Here is an 11332-nt window from a genome sequence, read left to right as displayed (position 1 = left end):
CAGGTGGGAGTGTTTGTCATGCTGCTTGTCACTAGGCTGTTGGACAACAATGGTCGGTGTGTGATTGGTGGAGGCCATGGCCGGGGGCATGTCAATCATCCGGTGACAAACATCCATCTGGAATGCACATTCTGGCCAGCCACTGACCCTCAGTCAGCCCTGACTCAATAGAAAATATTTTAAACAGCCCACAGAAGGAAAAAATATGCCTGCTGTCTTTGGAGCTTCAGGGAGCCAGGAGACATTCCTGGTTGGAAGATTAGCTCTGTGTGTGTGTGTGTGTGTGTGTGTGTGTGTGTGTGTGTGTGTGTGTGTGTGTGTGTGTGTGTGTGTGTGTGTGTGTGTGTGTGTGTGTGTTAGTGTGTTAGTGGTCCAGGCGCAAGCTACTTGACTGCTTTGAAGATCAAGGTCTCTGGGTTTCATGTCCTTGTGCATGCTCCATTTGAATTGATGACTTCTCCATAACCACTGTGACATGTGAGCAGCGCTAAATGCTAACTCAGCTGTTTGTGATACGGTTGTCACACAAAACATCCTTTCAAGTGTTGATTCAGGCGGAGACACAGAAGAAACACTTGGAATAATAGCAAAATGTGATTTTTATTAGACACTTCAATGCCATGTTAGACACTTCACTGTTTGCAGCTTTGACAATGGTACAACGGTTTGGGACAGTTTGTTTCAATAAATTACTCAGAACACGACCTGCACCCGACTCCCTCTTGTCCGTTTTACCTACTACACTGGAATTGATTTTCCACCAGGGCTCTCTGATTGGTCTTGCTGGAAAATCATCTCTGATAGGTGCTATCAGGTGTAACCAGAGGAGGTTGTCCTCCAGCTTACCTTGATAAGGCCACTGGTTAACAGAAGATAGTTCAGACAAGGGCACAGTGGGGGAAACACATTAGACACTGTAACTACTCTGACTGATTTCAGAGCCAGGGTATGCAGGGACTGTGACAGTTCGGGGAGCGTCTAACTGCATTATTCCTCCAAGTTTGGTTAGAGCACATTTCACAAGCTTTCCCACTGTTCACAGCATCGAGCCGCACCTTTAGTTACCTCAAGCATGAAACATTATTCACCTGTAGTGATGCTGAGAAAGTTTACTGTTACAATGTGGTGGTGGTGTGACAGAGGTGGAATACTGGCCATTTGCTTCTGAATGCACATCATCGCTGGATCTTGAGGCATATTACAGCAGTAACATCATGACACAATACAACATCATTCTCCCTGATTCTCCATCTTTTTTTCTTATAAATCCAAAGCATAAGAATTATTTCATTAAGCATTGGGCCAATAACATGTCAGTGCCTGAGCGCACATATAACTGGAGATTTCATGACAGCTGTCCTGTGTCCACACTAAGAGATCATTACTAGCTTTTACAGCTTCATAAGATACAACTACAGCTCCAAATTACAGCTGACGGCTGATGTTTGTCCACATTTGGTTGCAAACTTGTGCCAAAGTCACTTTCCTGGACAGACAAAGAACCTAAGAGAAGAAGAATTTCTCCCAACGAACTCAGAGCAGCTTTGCAGTAACATTTATATTGTGAAACAGGTGGAAGAGCCTTAATGTTACAGTATGTACTGTCAACTTTACCGTGTCAAAATAAGTGGAATGTCTCCTCGTGCAGAGGAGGTTCCTGCATTCCTATTGGCAGATATCATGTACACAATCGGCTTGTTTATGAAGTGAGTATAAAAGTGCTTTAACTGACCGCCCACAAATATCCCACCTTGAACTATCTGACGTACCAAAATAATTTACATCAAAGCTCTTCCTTCATACAATAACAAGTGTGAATTGTGTTTCTGTAAGGCCATGGTTGGCAGCGTTTGTCAAAAAAAAGAAAGAAAAATTCAAGTGCAATCAAGTGTTTTGTTTTGTTTGCTATAAAGAGTGTACCAGTATCTCTGACAAAGGTCTCTTGATATATGCTATTACAAGTTGAGTTTTCTTTGATCATGCAATAAGGCACCGCAGCTGAATGTTGGTAAAAGCTGAAAAGACAGTTTTTTTTTTTGAAGAAAAATAAAAATACCATCACTCCTTTCTTTGTCATGCACATAAATTCAAATACTCTTTTGTAAAAGTTATATAATATATAATATAAGAAAACTCTTATGTACAGTCAAATGTCCAAAGGTATATTTCTCTTTTTTGCCCCTGCACATACATACACTGTACAAGATTCCCTACATTTACATGCTTCAAATGCAAGTCACATTTTTTGGAGCTAGAATTTTTATTGGTCACCTCCCAAGGGAAGGTTTTAACTATGTACAGCTCATACGCTCAGATGGGACGCCACCCACACAAGCTCCACCTTCAAACTCCGGATGTCCCCTGCGTTTTTTCCCCTCCCGGCGCTCCAAGTCAGTCGACATCCAGGAGGCTCAGGATCGATTGCCTCGATATGAGGTAGCAGTTTATTTCCCAGTGCAAAAAAAAAAAAAAGAGAAAGTCCACTCATCTATTGCGAGTCCACATTTTGGGCTGGATGCAGCGACTGCTAGTCGCTGGCTCTCCTTAGGGGGGTGCTCTCATTCTGAGAGGCTCTGAGGGTGTGTCCATTGGACAACAGAGTCTGTCTGAGCTCAGGCTCACAGTCAGTGTCGGAGAGGCCGTGGCTCGTCACGCCGGCCAGCTTCACCGGCTTGTGGAAGGACTCTTCCTGTGCTGGCGAGCACGCCAGCGTCTGTCCCGCTCTGCTCGCTGATGAACACAGAACAGAAGGAGGTGGAGTCAGAAACAGGCAAAGTCAATGACGTGACATGTATGTAGACAAATATACATTTCGCTATAGGATACAGAGGCAGTGGAATGTGTGTACAGGGCTGCGTTGACATGTGGAGGTGAGAATTGGTATTTGAAGGCCAATTCCTGTGGTATTACTCCTCGCAAAAGAAGCTGAATCCCAGAACAGGCCCTGACGTGCAACTGCAGGAGTTTGGCAGCAGAGAGAACTCAGTGGTGCTTTGCAGTGGTTTTAGAGACATATCCCGAGGGGCTCTGGGCATGCAACTATGATACACTGTCAAATGCTGGTAGGAGCCAATCTATCAACAATCAGGTTCAAAGAAATTTGTCTTGATAAGAGTTCCTCATATGCTGATAGTTTCGCATGGAATCACCTGATAGAAAAACTAAGATTTAGGATTTATTACTTTATTACTGTTTTTGTTTATGGGATAAAGCTGTTGGCGTTTGATCTCTCTCTTATCGTCTCACCTTTTCTATCCTGTTGGTTCCCTTGTAATGTATTGTGGTTTTTTGGAAATGTGGATCCCTGAATGTCCTTCCGGATCCCGTTGGGTGTCCCGTTGCAGAGCAGGGTTGTGTGTGACGCTGGTTCGTGATGCTCCCCTGGGTGAAAGTGAGAGTAAGGCGGGGGAACAGAGTGCTGCTGATACTCCATGCCTCCAACAGGGCCGAAGCTGTGTGTCAAGTAGTCGGGATCTTTGGAGTAGCTGCTGCTGTTCTCCATACAATCTGTACACACTACTGCACCGTCATAACCTGCAGGCAGAGAGAGGGAGAGAGAAAATAAATGAATCGGAGGCAGAAAATCAACAACTGTATATCAACACTGTGGTTTGGGTGTCTGCAGTAATTATCTCTGATGCAGAGCAGGCCTTCACAGACAACAGTCCTCCTTTCACCATTATGCAACACACCAACTTCGCTCATGGGAAGTGGGAGAAACTGCTGGGGAGCACAAACATTTGGAAGACCGAGCAGAGATTCAACTGTCAGCTACCTGCGGTGTCTACGATGTGTCCGTTGGGCTGAGGTCCACCGCCGGCCTCCACGCGGATACACACATCCTGCCGCTCGGACAGAGTGCCCTGGGAGGAGAGGTAACTGGGCACATCTGGAGGAACTATGGTCTCATCTGGGAAAGAGACGAAAAGATTGGAACACATGACATTACAACCAGGGCTGCTGATCAAAATGTATTATTTATGTAACTATTTTGAATGTCGATTCTTCTTTCAAGTCATTTTAAAGATTCACAGCTTTACCTTGTGTAAAATGTTTTCCCTTCTATGATATTGATAATGAATTGAATATTGTGGGTTCTTATATTGTGGATTTTTACCCTTTATAACCACACAGAACCGATCGAAGCTCACCTGTGTTGGTGACACTGCACTCCTCACTCTTCTTCCTTGTCTGGTAGATGATGCACACCCACACCAGTGATGTTACCACGATACTCGTCACCACGGCGATGACGATGATCCCTATAGTGACCGTGCTGGGGCCCGGCGGTGAGGTGCAGAGGCTTCTGCGCTGCGTCACCACCAGCTGGCTGTGAGCGCGCTCTGTGCCCAGTGTGTTGGACATGAGGCAGGTGTAGCGACCGGCGTCCTCCAGCGAGGCGGATCCAATGACCAGCAGCTGGTTCCCCGGGGTGAAGTGGTGTCTGTCGGAGGGGCGCAGGGGCTGGTCGTTGCGCAGCCAAGTGATGCGGGGTGGTGGACTGCCCAGGGCCTTGCACTGTAGAGCCACCGTGTCCCCGACTACTACGCTGCGATCCTCCAGGTCCTGGGCTAGATGGGGGGTTTCTGTAGCAGGACAGGAGAGATATAGTTCTCATCTAAAGCTTGGAGACTGCAGGATCCCTGAGGTCTCTGTTTTTTTCATTATTCTATTGTTATTCTATGGCATCAAAGTTTTAGATTTCTGTTCTCAGGTTTCTGCTTTGTTCACAGTCTCTGTTACAGACTGTGGGACCATGGTGATTTAGCTAGATAGCCTGAGCACAAAGTGATGTTCTGTGTTTGATATCCACCGACTGAAAGCTCATCTCATAATGACAGTCTCATCTAACAACCATATTTATGCATCTGAGGTCAGATCTGTAATGCTGACAAATTCATCTATTTTAATTTTGACATTATGACACACCAACAAGATATGTCTCGGGACGGATTCCTCTTCAAAACCATGTTTTCACTGTTTCCCTGGCAACTTCTCATTCTGCTGAATGGAGCACGTTGAGCTATGTGTGTGTGTGTGTGTGTGTGTGTGTGTGTGTAGGTAGGCCTCTCCTCTCAGTCTGAGCACTTCCCCTCACAGTGGGACATACACAGATTAAGAGATCTCACTTAACCCACTTCAGTCGCCCTTCACTCTTCTATCAATACTTTCTCCCTCTCCATCAATCCCCCTCTCTCTACCACCCTCCTCCCATCTTTCTTTTCTCTAAATCCCACTTTCCTACCTTCCCCCACACACACTCCAACCATTCCAGGTCTTCTTTGGCTCCCATTTTTCTCCCCCGCCACTCTTTTCCAGACAGGGGCCCCTCAACTCCAGTCACCCACCCCCCCTACCCCTCTGTCTCTCAACCCCAAACATCACAGATTCTGTGCAGAGGCAAAGTCTCTTATATTCTACATTGTTGAGTGGATTAGCACTCGGCTTGAACTGCTGTGCAGTCTAACAAGTTGCACAAAATGCAAATTTGTGGCTGAAATACCAACTACACCAGTCTGCTCATGTTAAACATAGACACTGTTGCTTGTGAGCTCTTTAGGGGAAATTTCAGGCTTGTAATAAAGCAAAGATCCCCCCCCCCCCCCCCTTTTTTTTTTTAGCTCTGTCCAACAAGAGACTGCTATGCTCAGTTCAAAGACAAAGGACAAAGATGATCTATGTGCTGAGATGGTTATAGGAGAGCAGCTCCGTTTTGTTTGATTTAACAGTGTAAAACAGCCAATAAACTGGGAGCATTCAGGCCTGCAGTGAAGCAGCCATGACTGTCCCTCCCACCAAGAGAGGATAGGGGGGTGGGAATGCCTAACAAACACCCCTCTATGAGTCCCTCTTGCTCCCCCACCATCCCCCTTTGACCCCCAACTGTGACCTCTGGCCCCTGACCTGCAGCAAGGCCGCAGCTGCCGAAAAAAGAAAAATATAAAGCCGCTCATTCTGCAGCCTCGGACTGACCAATTCCCAACTGAGCGCAGAGCTATTTACAAGTGTACAACTCATTTTTAGGGTTGTGGGAATATGATCAACACTATGTCACACTGAACACGAGTCAAAAATGGGACAATATTAGCTCACATAAATTACAAGATAGAAATATCGCAGCTCTTACCAAGCACAGTGAGGGTGGCGTTGGCAGAAATTGTGCCCGCTGTGTTTTTAGCAGTGCAGCTGTACACGCCCATGTCTTCCGGCTTGACATCCATGATGAAGAACACGTCGTCATCAGGCATGACGTGCATTCGCCGCTCACGGGCTGCAGGGAAGTCTGTGCCTCCGTCCTTCTGCCAGGCGATCTGAGGTGCCGGGTGGCCCTCAGCAGCACACTCCAGCCTGGCTTTGTGGCCCGTCCTGATGGTGCTGTCCTTGGGAGTCTTCACAAAGGATGGAAGAACTGTGGATGAAAAAGACACCAATTCCATCAGTATGGGTCGACCAAAACAGCACCTTTATATATTCCAAGGAAGTCGACTATCCACTTTGTTCATTTGTTCAGATTTCCTAATTGACAGTCATACAGTTTTACACTTTGACACCTGTGAGCAGCTCTGCTAGGAGTCTTGGGTACAGAACCTTGACAGCAGTTGTTGAGGATTACAGATCATTACTCATTCACTTCTTCCAACTACATTTTTCCAGCTGGTGCTGACATTCAAACCAGGGAACTTCCGGTCAGAAACCAATGTCTCTGACCTCTATGGGAAACATCTGTTTGTACGCCAAGACAACAGGCAGAGAAATGATTCTGTCAGAAGTGAGAGTAAAGAACAAGCTAGAGGTCTGATGCAGACTTCGGCAGGGAACCAAGCTTTAGATAAATACTCTCCATTTGCAAGAAAGCAGAATGACTGAGTGCAGAGGAGGTGGCCCCTGTTGACGCTGACATGCACCTAAATCAATTTGTTCCGAATACCATCCTGGAGGAGATGGAGGCTGAGTGAGAGAGAGAAGACTTTATTCAAGCGAAAGAGAAGAACTCAGCATGGCCACTTATCTCAATCGTGCCTCTGTCAAACCGGACAATTGAAACTCTGGTCAGTATAATATAAACAGGCATTTTATTTTGCAGAAATGATGTGATCACACACGTCAACACAGATGCTGGAGTGGCATGTGTTTTTCTATCTATCTTGTCTTGACAGATGATCTTTTATTTTCCTCACATTTTAATTACTATCACACTTTTTACAACCACAATGACTCAACTCTTCCTTTAATAGAGTAATAATATCATCAGTCTTAACTAAGAGGCTAATACATTTGTCCTTCACTGAACATCTGGTGAACAATTTCAGCCCAACAACAACAACCTACCATTGACGATGAGGCGGGCTTTGCTGGAGTAGGTGGAGCCAAAGTGGTTGGTGATGATGCACTGGTAACGGCCCTCGTGTGCGAAGGTGACATGCCGCAGGTGCAGGATAGTGGTGTACTCCATCACGCCTCCATTTGCAGCAGGCGCATCAGACGTTGTGCCTTGGTGGTGAGCTTGTACGTGAGCGTAGTTCTCTGTCTCAGCGTGTCGAAGCAGTTCCTGATCCTTGCGCCATGCAAAGGTCATGGGGGATGAGCTGCTGCTCGCGGCCGTACAGGTGAGATGCACATCGCTACCAAGGACTGTCACTGTGGTTTCTGGTTGTGCTGTGATCTGGGGCTTGGGAAGGTCGTCTGAAGGTGATTGATGGCAAAGCAGAAGTGGAAGGTACCGGATGGGGAAAAAGAAGAAAAGAAGCCCAGAGTAAGGACAGCTGAGTGATAAATCATGCATCAAGCATAAATCATGTGTGGTCCAATGTCAAACATCACAAATGTCTCTCAGTGGGTGTCTGCTTGCTATGCATACATGGATGACAACGAGGAAAATAAAACACACATATGAATCCATTAGCGGATTGCAAATGCAGAGCTTAACAAAAACACCACACAAACAAATATGTGTGAGTATGTAAATAACAGAAGAGCGCCAAGCTGTCAATGTGGCCCATCTGTGCCTCCAGCGCCTCTTGCTCAACACACCCGCCCACATAAACACAGATTATACACACACACACAACTCACCACACACAAAGCTGCTGGACGGGGCCTGGAAGATGGTGGTGCCCTTGAGGCTCTCCGGGTGAGCACAAGTGGCATTGACACCGGCCTGCAAACCACGTGTCACCAGCCAGTCAGGCAGCCACTGGAGCTGGCAGTCACACAGGAAGCTGTCGCTCTGAATGAAACTGTGGAGGAGAAGAGAGGAGGGAGGAGAGGAGAGGAGAGGAGAGGAGTAAGTGCATGTGGTATATATCACATCTGTTGCATCTGTAACTGAATATGTGTTTCTGAATGCGCATGTATGCCAAAAGCAGTGTGGGAGTGTGTTTCTATCTCAGTTGAGGCGTGTGAGTGTATATCTGCTGCTGGCTGCTTCTCCATGTGTGGGTTTGTGCACATAAATCATGTGTGTTTGTGTGAATCCATCAATATAACTCACAGGGTTTTGAGGTTCTTCATCTTACTGAAGGCATCGGGCTGGATGGAACGAATGGCATTCTCGCCCAAGTTCCTGTTGGGACATTACATTGCATTGCATTACACGTTACAGCCATACCTGTATATGGACTTCCATTAGCAAGGATCACACACTCTTTAACCAAGGTGGACATATCTGGGTCTGTATCTCTGAGCCTACATGTCAGCTTTTCAATCACTCCCTGCATTGCACTCATTGGACAAAGGCCTGTGAAAGAGCTTATAGGAATTCCATTTCTTCTACGGAGCTCACCATATGCTCAATAACTTTGTTCCTGTGTGGACGCAGGAAAAAAAGGCCAAAGATTGTGCTAGGCTAACGAGAGAGAAGCAGCTGGGCGCTTGCAAAAGCCCCTGTCTTCTCCTTTTACAAAGACGCTATTAAATTGCTAGCGGCCTCCTCTCTGCCAGCTACTTTTGGCAACCCCCCGCTCCCTCCACACACACTCCACCCTCTCTCCCTAACACTCACTCACTCTCTCTTTCTCCCTGGCCGAGAGGAGGGGTGGCCAAGCATTGTGGAATACTCACAGGTGTTCCAGGGTCTCCAGGCCAGAGAAGGCTTTCTTGGCCACCGACTTGATCTTGTTTCCAAACAGAGTCCTGCCGTTTCCAAACATGAAGGGTGTCGATAGATGAAGAGAGAGAACGAGAGAGAGAAAGAGAGAGAAAGGGAGAGGGGAAGAAGGGGGTGAGAGAGGGGGTGAAAAGAGAGGGAGAGACGCACAATTAGCAAGGCTGAATCTGATAAGATTGAGGGGATTGAGGTACTGGAAATCTGAACTGCATGGAGATTAGCCAGGAGGAAGGGTGAGGGAGAGTAGATGGGGTTGAGTTGGGTGGAGGGGGTGGGGTGGGGCTGCCTGGGCTCTGCGCTGCTCTTCAAAGACCACTTTTATCTTTATTAGAATTTAATAGAATGACCAGGGGGTGCTGGGTGCTCTGTGTGTGTGTGTGTGTGTGTGTGTGTGTGTGTGGGTTCTTTTTCCTCGCAGAGCTTGTAACGACATACGTGAGACCCATGCGATTGTGTGTCTGTGCCTGCCAAGCCTGGTTTGAGCCAAGAAGTGAGTTGCTGTTCCCTCTGATTTGGGGTCCTAATCCCTTCTTCCGCCCTCTCTCCCCGCTGCCACCTCCCCTCCCTCGCTCCTCTCCTGTTGTAGCCTTCGCTTCACAGGAAGAGGAGACACGGCTGGCTGGTTCACAATGAAGACCCCAGTGTTCAAACTCATCCACATGTTCACACAAACAAACGGCTGTCTTGTCACAGGAATGACAAGAGGGCTACTTTGTCATTTTTGAAACTTTTATTTTGAAGGAATAAGGTGAGCCTATGAAAACAAATGAGGGCAGCCTGAAAATGAAATCGTATCATTTTCTGTGGCTTAGAGCTGGAAGACCCACTTCCCTCCCATGTGATGGCATTCACAAGCTTCTTTTAGGAAACCCAGTGTGTGTTGTGGACACTTTGAAGACTTGCCTCTTCTTTCTCTTTTCTGCATCTCTTTTTCCCATGGCTCGCTTTGCCAGCGTCGGGATGCAGCGGGCCGCTTCCGCCAACGTCGTGACAAAAGGGGCAGGGTCAGAGGGCGGGGCGTGTGAGGCGTTTGATGTTGATGACTGAATGCAGCCCTCAATTTCACCCTCTCTCAGTTCCTAACAACAGGGACTGGGAACGAGGGGACGAGAGGAGCGGAGGCATGGAGGAGAAATAGAAATAAGCCTATTGGGGAGCGAACCCCTGCCAGCTCGAAGAAAAGCCCTTTCTCCCGTTCTTTCTCTTTCAGTGGTGCCCACACTGGGAACCATCTTGGCTGGACATCATCTTTTCATGCTGCAGGTTGATGATTGCCACTGAATGCCAGCAACTCAACGTCTGCTGTAATTTTCAACTCGCCAGCTTTTGAAATTGAACATTTCAAGCTTCCTTGATGAAAACATCTTTGAGTAATCATGAAGAGATACAAAAGAATACACTGTATCGGGGCGTCGTGTAGCGTAGTGGTCTAAGCAGGCGCCCCATGTGTAGAGGCTACAGTCCTCGCTGCAGTTGGCCCCGGTTCGAAAAAGCCCAAAAAAATATACTTTAAAAAAAAAAAAAAAGAATACACTGTATCTTCTTGATGTAGCTGCAAAGGGAACCCAGTCTGACCATAAAGCTACAGTGAAACAATGAAATCATAAGATGAAAGCCAGATTGAACTGGAGAGAAACTGGCCTTGGCTTCTACACGATGAAGGGAGTAAAAAAATTACCTTCGATGTTTCATGAGCAAGCCTTGTAAAAAAAATTAAAAAAAAAAAAAAAAGGAAGAAGGGGAGGATAAGTCATCGTACACTGCAAATGTGCAGGGTCTTGAGGGGCTAGATATCTCAAACTCTGTGGCACTAACCTGCACTGGCTAAACTTAGCTGGCAATGAAGGGTGAGTGGGGATTTGGAGGGAAACTTTTGGATGCGAGAAAAATGAGAAAGCTCACTCCTGTTCCTCTGAGCGTCTGTTTTTGAAGAACAGCAGAGAGAATCCCAGAATCAGTGACAGGCCAGAACAGAGGGGTGAAAAGGACGGGTTGGTAGAGAAGGAGAGGTGGAGGGAATAGAAGAAGAAAGAGGCGAGGAGAGACACTCACAGCTTGTTGAGGCTGTCCAATCCAGAGAAGGCCCCATTGGTGTCCTCTATTGTGCCCGAGATGTCGTTATGGTCCAGCTCCCTGTGGAGAATGAGAGAAAAGAGGGGTATAAGAGAGATGGAAGGAGGGAGGGAAGGAGGAGAGCAGGGACAGAGTTTGCCAGCGCTGATGTGT

At 47.0% G+C, this 11332-nt stretch overlaps 1 protein-coding gene across 1 annotated transcript in view; it reads right to left on the bottom strand.

The window, feature by feature from the left end:
- Positions 1-581: 581 nt before the first annotated feature.
- lrig1 (leucine-rich repeats and immunoglobulin-like domains 1) overlaps positions 582-11332 on the bottom strand; it is a 37211-nt gene continuing 26460 nt past the window's right edge. Inside the window, exons 9-18 of the mRNA XM_056391208.1 lie at positions 11159-11239; positions 9061-9132; positions 8492-8563; positions 8074-8237; positions 7330-7683; positions 6128-6409; positions 4152-4586; positions 3776-3910; positions 3247-3534; positions 582-2730 (exon numbers count right to left, since the gene is read on the bottom strand). Coding sequence (XP_056247183.1) covers positions 2528-2730; positions 3247-3534; positions 3776-3910; positions 4152-4586; positions 6128-6409; positions 7330-7683; positions 8074-8237; positions 8492-8563; positions 9061-9132; positions 11159-11239 — 2086 coding nt within the window. The 3' untranslated portion in view covers positions 582-2527. The remainder of the gene's footprint in view (positions 2731-3246; positions 3535-3775; positions 3911-4151; positions 4587-6127; positions 6410-7329; positions 7684-8073; positions 8238-8491; positions 8564-9060; positions 9133-11158; positions 11240-11332) is intronic.

Source organism: Seriola aureovittata, chromosome 2, assembly GCF_021018895.1.
Source record: "Seriola aureovittata isolate HTS-2021-v1 ecotype China chromosome 2, ASM2101889v1, whole genome shotgun sequence".
Classification (NCBI taxonomy): domain Eukaryota; kingdom Metazoa; phylum Chordata; class Actinopteri; order Carangiformes; family Carangidae; genus Seriola; species Seriola aureovittata.
Note: the sequence above shows the minus strand (reverse complement) of the source record. Positions and strands in the feature narration are given on the sequence as shown.